The sequence below is a fragment of the Hoplias malabaricus genome, chromosome 5 (genome assembly GCF_029633855.1).
Source record: "Hoplias malabaricus isolate fHopMal1 chromosome 5, fHopMal1.hap1, whole genome shotgun sequence".
Classification (NCBI taxonomy): domain Eukaryota; kingdom Metazoa; phylum Chordata; class Actinopteri; order Characiformes; family Erythrinidae; genus Hoplias; species Hoplias malabaricus.
In genome coordinates, this window is record NC_089804.1 from 22,452,248 (window position 1) to 22,470,340 (window position 18,093).

General features: G+C 39.5%; 1 protein-coding gene across 2 annotated transcripts in view; it reads right to left on the reverse strand.

Annotated features, from left to right (window-relative positions):
* The window catches only part of LOC136696235 (growth/differentiation factor 11-like), a 31,595-nt gene extending 13,811 nt beyond the window's left edge, over positions 1-17,784 (reverse strand). For both annotated transcript variants that reach the window (XM_066670439.1, XM_066670438.1), the window contains exon 1: positions 16,914-17,784. In XM_066670439.1, the coding sequence (XP_066526536.1) occupies positions 16,914-17,412 (499 nt within the window). In that variant the 5' untranslated portion in view covers positions 17,413-17,784. The remainder of the gene's footprint in view (positions 1-16,913) is intronic.
* Positions 17,785-18,093: the final 309 nt, after the last annotated feature.

Sequence of the window (18,093 nt, forward strand, 5' to 3'; positions counted from 1 at the left end):
GAAGCAGTACTCAGTAGTAAATGGAAATGTGATTTCAAACAATGAAATATTTCACATCAAAATCACAACACTGAACAATCAGAGCACTGAAAACTCCTGCTTTACAGAAGGTGTCTCTATTCACTCCGCCATCTCCAAGCGGTGAACTTGCTGTGAATTAATTTGGCCATTTTTCTTTTCCAGTAAATAGATTCTTATATTCGGTGACAGGCTGGTTAATACCTGATGCCAATAAAGCATATGATCCAAAAATGGGGAACATTTTAAAATAATGAGATTCAGCTCTCAGGGGGATAATATCAAACAACCCAAAAAGGGGGAAGGGTTTGAAGTGAATCAGACCCGTTTTTATCGACATATCCTTATATCGTATTCTTATGGGGACAATGCACAGTATCTCTTGGTTCCACATGGGTTGCTCTGGTTGAAAGTTGAAAACAGAAGCGCTAAGCTGAAATGCGCTGTAAGATGGATGTCACGTCACGTGACATGGAATTGTTGAGCCAGCTGGTGTATACACAACAGATCTCTGCCCTCTGATTTTTGTATACCGCTGAATGTTAATGTGGCCAGCCTTAACTCTGTTGATGTCTATTCAACTGAATCCTTTGCTTAAAAGGGGTAGATGTAATCTGTTATTCCATTCAAGTGGGAAGATTCAAAAAATACAAATTCATGGGTCAGTTTTAAATTAACACAAATTGGTATGTAATATTTTGCTTTACTTGTAAGGGCAGACATCATAAGGCTATAACAACATAAACCTTTTATGACTGACATAAACCTAGACAGACATTTATAAAGGCTTATAAAGCTGTCACATCACTTTCTGAGCAGCGTTTGTGACAACTGATGCTTGTTGGAGTAACGCTTTCTAAATGTTTACATAGGTTTCTGTCAGGTGTCATTAACGGCTTGTGTACCTGTCATGTGTCTTGTCAATTCTGGGGTCTCCTAGAAGCTTAAAGCGGTCATTCTGATCAATTAAATGATTTCACTAAGGCTCTTGTTTCAACCACTCAAAACTGTCATTAAAATCATCCATGAAGTTGTCCTCTACACTGTCTTGTAAACTATTTTTGAAATGTGATTGCTTACAATGTACAGAAGAATTCATATCTGGTTAATGAATGGGGAAAAAGGGTCCGAAATCAAATTTCCTCAGAACAATAAAGCCATTGAAAAGTCATCTGGTCTGTGGTGAAAGAGCTCATAATGTTAAAGCTGGACAAAAAAAAAAAAAAGAAAAAAACAGAAAAGAAAAAGAAAAAAAGGCAGCATTATTTGCATATATATCTATATTTTCTTAATGGGAAATGCAAATGTGGTATTTTCATGGAAGTGTGCGTTGGAGAGCTGAAGCATGGAATAAATGTGACTCTAGGGTATCCCCATGCACCTCTGGAAATTAATCATCCTGACACGTTCACGACCCCTCTAATAAGACAGGGGCCACAGTCCCCCCCCCCTCGCTCCTCCACCATCTCGGGCTCGGGCCGCTCCTGCTCCCTCTTTGTTTGGCCCCCGGTCCCAGGAGGAGTGGGGGAGGATGTGGGGCAGGAGGGGGAGAAGGGGGAGCCACAGTGAGCCCCCCTCATTCAGAGCTGTCCTGAGGGACCCCGGACCAGGCACAAGACTCCTATCAGCCCAACAGCCCCTCAGGACTAACAAAAGCATGTTCCGTATGCTCCCTGTAACACAGGTCCCTTTTTGAGCCACTGAGCCTTGGACAAGCCTTGTCCAAACCCTAACTCCAAAAACCCTAAGGGCCTGTATTTAGAGCGACACATTCTCAAACTGCATGACTTACTCACTCTCTTAAATCACAGCAAAGCACTAGTTTCATAGTACACTCTCAAAGTGCAGTCTAAGAAAGAACACAGTGCTGTTTTAATCCCAGGAATCTGAACGCTCTCTATATGGGTCACAATTTATCGAACTATTATCACTTCACCTATTATATGATTTTTTTTAGCACTCAACAAATTGATATTGAATAACTGGCCTTTAATAACTTAACAATATCCCCAATGTTTAGTTTACCTTGATTTTCTATACTGACTACATAACAGACGGGTGAGATGAAAATAAACATTCTGTGTCAAAGTTAATTGGATACGAATGAGTTAAATTAATGAAGTTTGCACAGCACTAATGTTATAATGCTGTTGAAGCATTTTTAAAGTTTGTCCACATGAACCATCCCCAGTCCTAGCCTAACAGTACATGCTCACCTGCACTTTTTCCACACACCTTTCCCCAGGGGTTTCATTAGACTGATATTAGAGAATCTCTGGGGTTTCTCACCATTTACCTCTGTGTCACAGGACTCTGGTCGCCATGTGGGTATTTCTCTGTTATTCAGTGTAAATGTTAGCCAGCGTTTTTGTTATTTGATTCTACTTTCTGTTTAAAATGTTTAAAACACCTGTTGGTGTGGTTCTCTGACTGGGCTATGTTGATCTATAAGGAATTGGAAATGTTGTAAATCCCATACGACAGAGTGAAAATGATGTTCCTGAGTTACTGACAGTAATAAGCGCATTCTTGATTTTGTAGCTAATACATTTAGCATCAAATATGAAACCAATTGCAATTAGTAACGATTAAGTCAATGTGAATGATGCGGTTAATTGCAGTTTTTTATTCCATTTTTTACAGTCCTTAAACAAGGTAAAATCCACCAGTGGACAGAAACACGTCTACACACATTTATCTTCCTATTCAGCTTAGAGCAGTTAAGCTCCGCCCATTCACATGGAAGTTATAAGGAGTGTTTCAGCCCTGAAATATGGGTGAGACATAATATAAAAAACAGACCACTAAAACTAAGCTTGTTTACATATAGCAGCCATAAAACAGAATTAAAGAAGTTGGAAAATAGTCATAAAAATGTATTGTGATTGGCAGTGAACAAAAGCAAAGAAAGAAGAAATGTAGGATATAGGCCCTTTAAAACGGGCCCTTTAAAAGGGCTAAGGTGTTAAATCCTCATGTGTCAGGCATCTTTACACATGTGCATGTCTTTATAGAACCACATCCACATTGACTGAAGCATTAGTGCACTCCTCTCTACACACAGTCATGATGATTATCTGGATGAGATGTAAAATATAGACATATATAAAGCTCACACAGGGTTAAACTGCATTAAAGTGACAGCACGCATGGGGGAAGGTGGAGGAAGGCTGTAATACTGCACAGCTTGACTCTGTGCCTACAGAGGGATCTATTATTCAACATACAAGCTCTGAAAAGCTGCCTAAATGCATTGTTACATGGGCTTTATGCAGTTGTACAAGTCTAAATATGCTACGGATTACTGCTTTTCTTTCATCAGACACACACGTCATTAAAACTATGAGGTAATTATAATTCCTGGCTCTGATCATGGCACTGCTTTAAAGTTTTCTCAGGTTTTTTATTATGGTATAATAGCTTGTGAAGCTAATATCTTTCGAATAGCATTAACACTTCATTTCAACCAGAGCCTTGTAGAGAGAGTGTTGAGCCAATGGAAGTCCAAAATGCTTGGTGGTCATGTGACTGGTGCAGGCTCCAAATAGTTCCAGGAAGCTCTAGGCGGCCAATTTAAATGCACAGAGTCAGGGAGAGAAATTGCACAATTAGTCTTCTATAAATGCATTGATTTACAATATTTCTACAGCACATCGACTTGTGTATGTGGTTATATATATGTTTAAAATAAAAAAAGAAACAAAATCACTGCTATTTCCAGATTACTGTGAAAGTTTGGTGTTACTTGCCTGATACGTATTTAGACTGATATCTCAGTTAAAAGCATATTCCTATTGTTGATTAAATTAAATTATAATTACTGCTTTTTAAACTTGTACGACAGTCAGTATGAAATATACCCTTTGGTTTCTGGTATGTTAGAGAGAGCTGAAGAGATGTTCATAAATCAGTTAAGATTAGTTTTCTAACACATCATGGTGGTTTCAATAATCTTATATGGACCTAATCTTATGCTGCGTTCGAGTGCTAAATGGAAGGTTGTATATTCCAGGTGGTTAAGTAGTAAATACGACTTCACTGTGTTCGGGTGCTTGGCTGAATATCCACCCACTGTATACATTGTGTCCCCAAAAAGTGATTTATCATTAACAACTCTTTGTGAGTAATAACAAATCTGATCATGATATGACTTTTATATATAGAAATACATAATGAGACAATTCAAAAGCATGTTTGCCACTTTCTCCAGGGGAAGAAGTAAAAGGCTGCGATATACGTCACATCTCGTAAACTCGTGTATCATCTAGAATCCCGAGTTTACCAGTGCTAAATACGACTTTGTCCGCCATTCGGAAAGTTGGTATTTCCCAGTTTCCATCACCACTCGAACGCAGCATTAAAGGCTAATGTAAAACTCAGGGTTTTGAGACTCAAGGTGCAGGATGAAGGTGTTTTCTTTACTCTTTAAAAGTCTTAGATACACATCTCATCCTATTCTACATAACCACAAAAACAGTTATGTTCCTTACTGTTGTGTAACTTTAGCTTAGATTGTATTAGATAATAAATCCTCATTTCACCTTCTCTACCTACAACTATACAATCACTCACCATGTTACATTTAACACTTTCTCCCCCAGACAAACATCACCTTAGAATAATTTTTCTCAAATTTCCCAACAGAAAAAAATCATTAACTGGCATTATGAGAAGGTAATTTCCAGGCTGTTTGTTGTTATGCTTGTCCTTTACTCAAAGTCCTATAGCTTAAATAACCATTAACTTTCCCCAAATATACTAATTAAGTGGTATACTAGTGATTTTTTTTAGTGAGTAAAAATATGTCTGTTATACAGACAATGGCTTGCTTCTAACCACTCTGAATGATTCATCTAAGGACTGGGACATCCTACGTGTCAGGAGCGCACTTTACTTTGAAGTAAAATGCTCTAAAAAAACAGAAAACATGAAATGTTATAAGCAGAAAGCTACCACCAGTCCTCCATGACAGTCTTATGACAGACATCCTAGAGAATGTATGCCCTAATAATATCCTGAGATATACAGCTCCAATGGTTTTAATGATCTTGGTGCTGGGGATTAGATCACAGTTTTCAACAACTGGGCCATGGCCTGATAACAAGCACTGGGTCTTTTGGTACTGGCCCTCAACTACCGTCTACTACATCATACAGAATAACAACTTTAAATAGTCTATTTTTCATAAGATTTCTTTGCTGCAATAAAAGCACTTAAGAGTACATTCACAGAGTTTCTTTGCGCTTGTGCAAAAGAAAATTACGCTTGCTCAGATTTGCACTTCTCTCATTTAAATTTGGAGTAACGATTGGTTAAAGAAAGCACAATGTGTGTGTGTGTGTAATATATAGTCAGTGAGAAGAAGAGTTTTAAACATAGAACAATGCAGTATGGTGTCCCAAAAGGATCAATTTTAGGGTCCTTGTTATACTTGCTTTATTCATAAATCTAGAATGTGTTATTATTACAAATGTTCTAAATCTGAAGATATGGATAAAATGAATGACAGGTCATAGTTTAATAATTTTCTTCAGTATTAATCCCCAGACTTGAAACCTCATTCTCTAAAAATACATACATATATGAATGGTCATTCTTCATAAAACATAATAAGCAGTCACTAGCCACTTTCTGTGTACATGCTTTCCACTGTTCACAGTTTAATGTCTTTTTTAACATGTACTTTCTGCTGTCACAAGCATTAATGTTTCATTCCTATTCCTAAACTGCTCCGAAAAGTCTGCCCCACTTTTATGCATACATTTAAGTTTACACTGGGAAACAAGAAGACGAACAAACATCTGAGTGATATTAGTATTGTTTTTAGACTTAAACAGCCACTGTTGTGAACTAAATTAAAATGGCAATCTGTGTCCAAATACATAATTCATGAAATAAAGTCATCTTTATTCATGTCATTAGAGGTGTTTGATGACATGAATAAAGATGAATTAGTTCATCTTTATTTTCCTTGAGATGACTGACAGTGAGTGAAGGGATATTGCCTGACCTTTCCACTCCCTTCTATCACTTATTCCATCCTTCTCTTCCTTTCATTACCTCTCTCAGGCTCATATGTGCTGGGAGATATTTGGCAGCAATTGCTTCATCTCCAGCTTGTCAGATGATAATTATAGACCTCACTGGCCATAAAATGACTGCGCATGTGGAATCCACTGTGACCTGGTCAGAGGTCCTAAGCTTCATTCGTAAAATTAAAGAGGCATAAAATGGGTTTTTCGGGGCAAGGCTATAGAAGATTCACTTTTGGTTCTTCAAAAGAAAACCTCACCAATAAATTCCCCACCACTACTGTGAGCAAATCTGAAGAAGCATTTCTCCTTAAACCACTTTAAAAGACCTTGTCTTAACAACTTCAGTTGTAAACAGTGCAATTCCCTTAAAGTACAATTATTTTATTTGTGCAGAATATTTATTAGAACTTAAAGACGTCTCAAATGATAAAAGGCCATTAAAGGTTTAGTAAAGTTTAGATTCACACATATATTGTTAATCTTTTCAGAAACACAGAGCTCTATTTAAGCTGTTCTTAACGGCAGTGACCATGGCTCTCCTCCAAATGTGCTTTTGGCAGCTGATTAAAGCGTCGTCCCAAATGAACTCCGTGGCTGACGTTAAATGGGAGAGGAAGTATGTGTTAGCGGCTCCCCCTACCCAGCGGGAAGCCACTCTCAGAACACTTAAGATCCTTATTAATTTTTCATATGTATATCCAGAGGCAGAGACTTGAATTTTTGTTCCGGCGTATCTGGGCTCTTAATGGAGACCAGAATGATTCAGCTGTGCTGCGAATGATTGAGCCTTTTGGATTCTATGAATGGACGTTTTTAATAAATGCCTTCACGTCCGCAGTCAGCACGGGCGCTAATAACGTGCTCAGTGATTTTTATAGCTATTTTTCCCCCCTTCTTCTCCTACTCTTTATTCCGCCCTCATTTCCACCAAAGTGCTTAATTAGTGGAGGGGCACCAGAGTAATTATTTCCTTTATTAGCGAGGGCTGACATCTGTTTTGGCTCTTTAACACGGCTCTTATAAAAGCAGGCCATGATCTTGGTCCCTTTAGGAGAGGGCAGAGCCTGCTTGTTGCTCTTTAATGGCGTATGCTGTGAGATTTTATTGAACCCAACGCGGTTTAAACCTGTGACTAATCTACACAAACTACCAGACCTCCACTACAGCCAAATTAGTCACATGTGTAAAGACCTTCAACCTTGAGAGCACACAGTTATCACTCTCAATAACAAAAGCAGGCTGTCATTTTATACAAGTTATAACTCGTGAATTCTGCTCTATAAAAGTGCACCCACTGATGCAGACATTGTGCACAACCCACATAAACAGACGCACATGAACCTGTGTTCTCTGGAGCTAATCATCCAACACCAGTATCTAAGTCTGAGTGCTATCAAATTCTCACATCAATGTCCCAACATGTAGTGTAAAACCATCCCAGAGGAGTAATTTGTTACTGCAGCAAAAGGAACAAACTCCCCAGAGATGCCGTTCATTTCAGCACAAATGATATGTGAAAGTGTCCACACATTTTTGGCCATGCAGAGACTGCCAGATTTCTTACTCTCAGGTATTTCCGTTTCTACAAGCTTCTATAAGCTTTCAAACCATATCCCAGTTCTACCCCAGGCAAACAAATCTAGCCAAACCTCAACTGGAGATACTCCCACAATTTCACAGTAATCTCACTGCAACAACATGTCACTGTTTTAAAAACAATGAAAATTAATATAATATTTATATAACATTCATTATATTATTAGACATTACACAGTATACACAGCCTCAGTTGTCATTCACATGCTGCCACAGTTCTTAGAACTGTAAAGCCTTTTCTTCATCTAATATAAGCCTTTGTCTCTAACTGTAAATCAGACTTATTTGTGTGACACTGTGTAAAATTTGCTGATTTTTTCAAAAAGTCTACAAAAGACCTGAACAAATATCTCACATCACAAATTTTAATTATAATTTATGAAGTAAAAATATTGTTTCTTTTGGTTTAGACGTAACAAAGAAGCACATTTCAGACACCAAATACATCTTGAATTTTACACTATATTCAGGATGAGTGGTAGAAACATCATTACATTAATTTTTAAAAATCCTTTAATTACAAATGCCCTGAGACCTATATGTGAGCAGAAAGAGAGAACAGGACCAAGGAGAGAGAGAGAGAGACCGTGGGAAGAGGGAAGAGAGGGAGGAGAGAGTGAGATTCCTGAGAGGGCTGGTGAAATTTTGCCCCGGGTATTAATGGACTTTGGTCTCTTTGAAAGTTTATTAGCCATAAAATTGACAGCATGTTGTGCTATTTCTACAGCCCCGCTGTCTTAGCTTTTTATTCCTTTTTAAACAAAACAGACAAATGACAAAAGTGTCCACACATGTTTGCTGACCTCCGTATGTATAAAGCCATCAGCTTCTCGCATGATGTTGGACGACAGTCCTGTCTTTTTTGGCGCTCTACGCTCTTTAACATTTATGGTTCCTGCAACTTCAGGAAATGACCCTTTTATAGGGTCAACACTATAAAAGTCTTGTGTCTTTTTTTTTGCTGGTGGGGGTGGGAGTGGTTGGTGGGTGGATGTTGTGTGTTTGACGTCTTAGGTGTATGTTCTTTGGAAGTGGGGAGGGGGTTGTGTTGTTTAATCTACTACCAGCTCTCTTTTCGCGGTCAAAGAAAGAGACCTGAAGAGGTTAATTGGCTCCTCATCCGATATATCACATTGCTGTGAACTCTGTGACCCCTCTTGTCAATAGGGGGCTTTTTCTCCACTGTGACTCAGTGAATGTATTAGTTCTTGCTGTGTGTGTGTGTGTGTGTGTGTGTGTGTGTGTGTGTGTGTGTGTGATTGTGGTGAGAGCTGGCTGAGTGTTTTCAAATGCCAGTTTGACCAATTTAGAAGCTAAAAGGAATGGTTGCATACAGCTGTTCAAATGTCCACCTTTCATTTATCTAAGGAGACTATGCAGAACATAACACAAAGGCATACTGACGACCAAAATCAGTAGATATTATATGCATACAAAAACTATGTAATATTCAAGAGAGAAAAAGAATCAAACACTTTTGCATCTTAACGTTTTCATCTTTGAGAGAGAAGAGAATTCAAGCTGCATTCTCACTTCAGACCTGAACACATCCAGAGCTGTTTGTGTCAATGTTTCCACTGCAAGAAGAAGAGCTCAACACTATGAGTCTGAAAGGATGTGCAAAGAAACCCGCACTGAGAAAAGGAAACAGACACAAAAGAAGAAATCAAACAAAGAAGCTGCAGATGTTCTTAGAACAATGAACAGTGTAGTCCCACAGTCTCTGAAAGTTTTTGGGATCACTCAGAAAATGCAACCAGACTTAGGAAGTGTGTGCAGGTTTTTCAAAAAACTGAGCACAAGTTTCCAGAAAAGACAAAGCGTGGACACACAGAACACTGACATATACTATATTCATTTGTGTAAATTTCTGTTAACTATATTTTTCCTACTGTCTCTCCTGACGATTATTGTTTTTTTCTGGGACACCTGAAAGTGTGAGTCAAAGTCAAGCTACACTGAATGAAGCATAACTAATCAGGTGTTTACAAAGGCAGCAAACAGCTTTCTTTGCCTGAAGTTAAATGCAATACTTTCTGGCCTGAAGCCTCTCAAGCTTGACTTACCACTGGTGTGGGGACTTATTTGGGTAAATTGCACTAAGATGGACTGATTCTCAAGACGAACAAGAGCAGGAACAGGGAGGAGAAGGAGGGGTGACAAATTACTGACAAACGTTCTCAAAAGCCACTGATTGTTAGAGGGGGACATTGATGAGGGAGGAAGGTCTGGTTTAAATATGTAGACAGGTGACAAATGAGGGCTCCAAGGGGTCAGCCCCCACTGTGGCCTCTTGCACAAGCACAGAAAACCCTCACATTAAAAAAAATGACCTTGCACACATACAGGTTTGTGTTTATAATTCGCCAGGACATGTGGGCTCATATGTATCTCCCATATGAATTATGTATAAATGTAAGCACCTGTGTTTAATCGTAATAGGTCCCTTACATATGTTTATATGTATGCTATTTTGATCCTGATAGGTACCATGTGTATTATCTGCATGTATGTATCTATAACACTTATATTTCCATTCAAATTGCCAATTAGAGCAAGTCAGATAATTCACTTACACCAGCTTCTAAAATCTAAGTAGGAAGGAGTGGAAAAATACTTCAAAGCCAAAAATGAACCTCCTGAAATTAACAAAAGCTCTAATAAAAGCAAAATGTGAACCAAGTATAATAACAATACACCCCATTTGTACTACATACAATTAAGCGTTTTTACGTAATAAGAACATACAAAGCCTAACTCTACACTTAAATTTAGGGACAACAAACAAACTGGTTTGCTTTTGTTAATTTAAAAAAGACAAAAGAAAAAGAAGCACAAAGATCCAATTTGTTTGTCCTCGCAGTGTAATTACTGTCCTGAAAATGTATGGAAACAAACACATGCTCACTAAAATCACACAGCTATGAGTCTCTAAGCGAAGACAGACACCCATTCGCTAACAAGCAGGTGCCACAAACTGTCACAGAGCAACTTCACAGGAATCCAGGTCCCTAGTGAGCAATTCTTAGACCTATTATTCAGTAACCGCTATGAATTATTCAGCATCCTCTGTACGTTATGTAAGATCTGTAGTTATGAGAGGGAGGCACTGAAGTGTTGATCACATATGGACCCTAGGGATATAAGAACTTAATAAAATGGAAGCCCACACATCCCTGCCCTCTATCAAAAGTTATTCTATGGAATCACCTCTCTGGGACCACTTTCAGTCTTAAAGGCACAGTAACAACCGAGTCTTTTTGAAACAGTCCTGTAAAAATGAATAATAAGACTTGAATATAATCCCATAGAAATGTGTTGCAAGGATCTCAACGGAAAAACTATATGCAAGAGGTAGGATAAGGGCCCTTTAAAGTATTAAAAGCTCCACATAACGTAAAGTTATGTAGAAATTATCATAGACAGCCACAGCAACCTTAGTGTTGAGGTGTAGGATTCAACAGGAATTTTGGTGTCTGCAAGTAGGAAGAGAGTGGAGCGGGCCCTATGTGAAACTCCAATGGATTGGCACAGTGTATTTTACATCCTATCTTTTGTGTGATTATAATTAAATAGGAGCACTGTCAGAATATAGGCCCAGATTGACTTGACTGTTCTTTACATTTCTGTTTAATGTCATACCAGGCGTGGATCAAAGTTGGTTGGGATTTTTGGAAGTCCGCTCCGCCGCAGTAAACGAGGCACTGCATTGCGATAGCAGCATTTCATATTAATTAATAAACAGGAGAACATAAACCCAATGAACCCCCTCTGCAGCTGCATGCAGGTATTAAAAAAAAGAAAAGCGTCCAGTTTGCAGGTTCAGCAGGACGCCTAAATCGGCATCAAAGGCTCCTGAGAGGCATATCTCAGGCACGGTGAGCGGGGAAGAATGTTTGAAGTTTTCTCTCTCTTTTTCCGGTTTGCATTCCTGTGGGATCCATTATGACGCCACAGGCAAGAGCGATGCGGTCTTTCTCTCAGCATGAGAAAAGAAGAAGGGGAAGGACTGCGAGAGTGAGAGAAAGAGGAGGAGTGGGGGAGGAGAGGAGATGAAGGAAGGGAGGAGATGAAAACAAGAAGCAGAAAGAGCGAGAAACGGGAAAATGCTGAGCGAATTGGAGAGAAGACAGGTGCTAGAAATGAGCAGCAGAAGAAGAAAGCAGAGTAAAAGCAGTAAATAAAAACATGGAATAGATGTAAATATGAGGAATACGTAACTGGACAAAGCTTGAGAAGCACGGGTTAATTATCAGTAAGGTCTGCAGAGTGCTTACATGTTGTGATTTTGATTTGTTTTCACTCTCTTTGGTAGAAGATCGAGGTGGGTGATCTGGTATAAAGCAGAATATCATGATACAGTTTGTATTATGGTGTATATAGTTTTTCTGGGTTAATAGTATGAAACTGGCAAAACGTATTCTCAAAATCTATGAGTTAAAAGACTTCAAATACTGCTCTGCATTTTTATTACCAAATGTATATAAGTTATATATATTTGCATATATATCAGCTTAAAAATGCACAAACTGAAATGGGATGCTCCTAAGCAGCTGTAGGAGGTTTAGTCATGCTCAATGTCAAGTGTCAGCTAGTGTTGTATAAAGCTGTCCAGCATTGTGCTCTGTTTTCTGAAGTAATGAAGTTCCATCCAAAACCTTAGGATGAGTTGGAGTGGATTTAGTTTTCTGGAACAATCACCAATATTAATACCTAACTAATGTTTTGTTGTGGCTGACTGCCAACAAATTCCATTCAAAAATCATTCCAAAATTTAGTGTCAAAAAATATAAGCTGGTACTGCTTATGAACATCCTTGAATTCAGTAGAAATGATCAGTTGTCCAAGAACTTTTGGACATACAGCGTATATCATGTGTAACTATCAGACTCAGCTAAAAACCACATCAATAAATCACTGCTTTAGAAAATACTGCATACAAGCCTTAAAAAATTTAACCTGGTAAAGCTAATAAAAATACCTTTAAACAACACAAGGCACAATAGTTTACTGCAAAAATATAAAGAGCCGGTTACAACACACACACAACTCTTACATTATACTGATCTGATTGATGTAAGTAATGTTTACTGCATTTACAAGAACAAGAAGGTTTTACCGTCAAAAAGTGGAAGGTATAAAAATGTCCTGCTGCAGAGCCACAGCACAAAGCTGTGCACAGATTAACTAATCACAGGCAAAACAAAGCATTAAGTTGCTTTCATTTATTATAATGTGCAAAACAAAGCCTGCATCTGAGGGAAAAAAAAAACTATCAAATCCACTTCAAAAGCACAAAGAAAGCCATAGCACCGGTCTTCTTTACCACTCTTTTATGCAAAAGGAGCTTAAAAATGGAATTGATTTGTCTATCACAAAAATCATGGTTAAGACTGGGCTACTGAGGTTATATTTTTGTGGTGCAGTCATGTTGACTTGTTTGAATAAAGCTACATGATTCAAATAAACGAATGTTGTCTTCTAAGATTGTGTAAACATTTTAGCTTAAATATTTTAGTCATTTAACATTGTCTTAAGAGAGTGCCCTATAGAGGCCTTCCAGTTTTAAAATACTTGCTACAACATAAAACAAAGCTTGTGAAAACCTTGGAGAGCTTATTTAATGTGTACTGATACAGAATCTTTTAGCAGTGATGCTAAAATTGAGGTTGAATACTACATTTGTACAGAGACACTACAGAAGGGAGTGCATGGCTTTACCAGGGACATCAACAGGAAACAGATATGTTGTAAAGTATTTTAACTGGAGACAGTAAATCAACTCCATGGAATTTACAGAAGGTTAAGACTAGGCCATTGACTTGAGATGTTTGTGGTTTAGTACATGATATCTATTATTTTCCTTTGGTATGGATTTGGTTATATTGGTTTGTCTTAATATTTTCTGTGAATGAAATAAAATAATGCTGTCTTCAAAGAAAGTTTACACAGGATAGCGTAAAAAGTTAGTCATTTCATTTTGCCTAAGGAGGGTGCCCTATAGCTTCCAGTTGTGAAATGTTTGCCACAACATTAACCCAAGCCTGTACCAAAGATGGAGCGCTGTTCATGCGAAACACAGTAAAGCCACTGCAGGACGTCAGTGATGTGTTAACTTATCCACTAAACGTGTCATTGGCCCAGGGGTGATGAAACTTTTGTGAGTGACTGTATAATGGGGAGCGCTTGAGAATGGATGGTGGATGTGACTCTCCAATGGCAGGCTGCTGAGCTGCTGTTCATTATTATGCCTGCGGGAATGGCCCACGACGTGGGCTGTGTGACAATCAACGTTGAGGTTAGTTTTGGAGGAACACAAACCTACCTTTGTTCGCGGCCCTGCTCCCCAAAAGAGAAAAAAAAACGGATTATTTGCTCGGCTTTTCGTCCGCCTTGTGCGGAATACATTACGTGTGTAAATGTTGTTGAACCCCAGCAATTCTTGGCGGAAAGGTCACACACTCCCCTCGACCCCAACTGTTCCACAGGGCTTTGTGTACCCCCCCCCCTCGATGGAGGAGGCCAGGAAAAAAATTGCGAGCTGTGCCTATAAACTTCGCATTTAAAAAGGCAAGTGCGGTCGTGAGGGACTGCTGCAAAGAGGAGGAGAAGGGGGAGGAGGGGTGGTGGGGGGGGGAACAATAGCATCTTTTTTTGGACACACTTTTTCTCAGTGCGCCTGACAGCAGGGGAGCCGGTTAGGGTCCGTCTCTAAAGCGCTGCTCTAACACAGCTGCTCGCGATTTCTAGGGCCATTCTGTCATTACTCTGCCCTATCTGCCTATATAACGTCACCACTGATTTCCAGTGCTGTGGGAAAAACAAGGGCCTTAAATGTGCAAACCTTTCTTCCATTTAGAAAAACACAAGTGTTTTTTTTTTGTTTACCAAAGTGAACGGGTTTTGAGTTTACAAGCAGAACAAGAACAAGCCACGCTTCGTTCAAGTGCATCTGCCTGCCGTGATTTAAATTACATTATCATTATTGATTTATTACCCCATACCCCTCAAAAAAAAAAAAGCAAAAGCAACACAAGCCCCACAAGTAGATGTTGCTAAAACAACAATAGCAAGGATCAGAGCTCATAGAAACATCTGATATAAAAATGAAGTCTGCTTGTAAAATGACAGCTTGTGTCATTAAAAAAAATCAAAGATGAGAAGTTATAGCTGTTAACTCTGAATTACGGTGTATACGTCCATGTTGTTATATAAATAATCATTACAAAGCTCCAGTGTTTCCTGCACTGAATCATCAGTTTAACAAGTTCATTTTCAAACCTACACAATGTTTGACTGACCCAAGGCCTGACATCATTTATCTCTTTCAAACGGGTTACTGAGGGCCATCTGAGTCTCAGATTCATCCTCAACAAGGAAAGTAAACCAGAGTCTCCTTACTGCAAACAACAACAACAAAAAAGTCCTGAAAGCCAAAACAGCCATGACACAGTCTCCCTGCAGTGAAGCTCTGAGTAGTTTTATTAATTTCAAAGAACAATGTCATGGAAACAGAAACATAAAGCTTTTACAAAAATCAAAATGAAAGGCTAAAGTGATGTTACCTGATTCACGTGTTGTAAGTAATGATGCTTAAATCTAGGTTTAACAACAAAACCAAAGAAACTACAGCATGAAGAGAAAGAGAAAGAGAAAGGGAAGGTAAATGAACCAACGAAACAAAGTGAAGTTTCTTCAAAAACTAAGACAAGGAGCTTTGTGATGAAATTATATATATATAGCATTGTTTGACAGATGACAGAAGCAAGTGCATGGCTTCACCAGGGACTCCAACATTAAACATCAATGTTTTAAGTATTTTAACGGCTGACAGTGAATACTGTCCATAAGATTAAAAAGATAATTTGTAATTGCTGTGTCATGCTGAACTCTAACAAGCATAAGTAACATGTTTCACTAAAATTTCACCAGAAAGTGTAGAGATTAGAGATTAAGTGCAAGGTTTCACCAGTGACAAAAACTATAATCAGTGACGCTATAAGGTGCTTTAACTGGAGACAATGAGTGAGATAGGCAAAGAAACTCAATCATGAAATAGCACCAGAGAAAAGCAATAATCATCAAAGCTGAACTGCAGTTTTACTAGCAACAAGACAACAACCTAAACCCTGACACTGACAGAAATGAGAGCAAATCTTCACCAGGGACACAGACCATATGCAGTGAAGCTATAAGGTAGTTTCACTAAAGAGAAGATGATTAAGATATTGGTGAATGTAAAATAGAGACAGACATAACGGAATTAAAACATTTTCACCCGAAACTCTGAAGGAATCGAGTGGACTGTTTCACTCTGAAAATAATTGGAAAAAAAATATTTTTTATAAAAAAAGTTTTGAGGTAGCACTAAACAATGAATCTAAACTGTGAAGGTGCATCAGAGGCAATAAACAGTGAATCTAGACACAAAAGTGCAAAGCAATGAAACCAGAGACATGAAGCATTATTGCTAATGCTGTTGCACTAGGGACTGTGAAGATAAGAAATTGTGAAGTAGACACAGTGAGTATTGTTTTACTTGACACAATCAGGACACAATATGAGGACAAAATCTAGACCTAGTTGCCATTTTTCAGCCCAATGCTGCAATTGTGAATTCTATTATTTTCTATTAGTGATGGTCCATGCCTGTTTATGCATCAGGATATGACTCTGTAGAGTAGAGTTGTAAGGTTGTGGTTGTTGTCATGTACACGGCAGTGTTTGGTTGCCTTGGTTTGTCCAGTATAGTTAAGCTACATATCCCCAGTCCTAACATGTTAAAGGTGCACTCGCACAACTGAATCCCAATCAATGCACTAGTGCATAAGTCAATTCTACCTCCAGCAACCAAGCAGGCAAATCACAACCGCAAAAACATACTCCAGTATTTAGTAGTGTTATTTTTACTCTTTAAAATTCTTATTTTAATGTACATTAATTCATCAATTCACCAAAATCCCTGGAGACAAAACAACAAAAGTTTCACTACCAAGGATGAAAAACACAAAGGGCACAATACTGCCGAAAAAATGCAGTGGATTTTGCTTGTGCAAAGTTTCACAAGAGACAAAAGCAGCAAGCACTGGTACCTCACAGGAAACTTGACCAGAGACAGCGAAGATGGTCAGAACCTAGTTGTGAGAAACCCAAACAAACTGCACTTTCCACAAAGACAAGGGCAGAAACTAGACCTTGATTTCTGCCAAGCGCAGGCAAATAATCTGGAGTGAACTAAACCATGTTGTTAGTGTAGGCACTTACGCTCAGAGGCCATGGTGATGACGGACTCTGTAGTGGCGTGGTACTCATCTGCCTCTACAAACTCATCATGCGGGGATGCGTCGCCTTGGAAATCGTGCTGATCCAAGAGCTGCTGCAGCGGCGGCGCTTTGGGCAGCAGCTGCTTCACCACCTCGCGACTGATGTTGGGCGCCTGCTTGAGCCGCAGCTTGCTCAGGATCTGGGACTTGATGGTCTCCAGGCGCAGCACTTTGCTCTGCTCGCGCCACACGCATGCGGAGCACTCGCCCGATTCCTCCACGTCAATCAGGGACACGCGGGAATGGAGGTCCTGTTCCTGGTCCTGCTCCTGGTCCTGGTCCTGGTCCTGAGGATGAGGATGAGGATGGTGATGACTCTGGCTCAGGCCCTGGTTCTGGTTGTGGAGCGATGGAGGAATTGGTAGACTGGGCTCATCACTCCCGGAGAGCTCTAAACCGATTAGAACTGTGAGACACAGCAGAAAGTTGTACCTTGCCATTGCACACAAGCTAGCCTTCTCCTTTTTTGTCTGCTTCTTCTTCTTCTAGTTCTTCTAGATGGGGTCTCCAATAAAAGAGGCAACACCGAAGCAAAAAGAAGGAGCAGAAGGATCCACAGATGCTCTGTTCTGTTGCGTCAAGTGTGACTTCCCATCACAGACGAGGACACACAAACAAAACAAAAGTCCCAGGGATTTGGAGGAAAAACATGCACCCCGACGCGCCTTAACGCATGGCCACCGTCTCACACAGTGAGCGCGATTCTGTCACCTTCTCTCACAGCAGAAGATGCTTCTCTTTCTCTTTTGCTCTTTCTGTCTCTCTCTCTAAAGTGTTGTCACTGACAAGTATCCAAATGCGCTCGGAAGCCCCGGAAAGCCCCCCTTTATATACGAGCTCTGGCCTCTGTCGTAATCCGCCTCTATTGGCCAGCAGCACAAACAAAAGACTCCCAGGCTTTCAAGGTCTGTCACTAAGTCAAGAGAGAGAGAGAGAGAGAGAGAGAGAGAGAGAGAGAGAGATACGGGGAAAAGAGTAAAGCACAAGCAAGAGGGGGGTTAGAGAGAATGAGGGGGGTGGGGGTTGGAGAGAGAGAGAGAGGGAGAGAGAGAGAATAAAAAGTAAGTGGTGAGGGAGAGAGTGGGAGAAAGTAATAGGGAGGGAAAGAGTATGGAGATGGG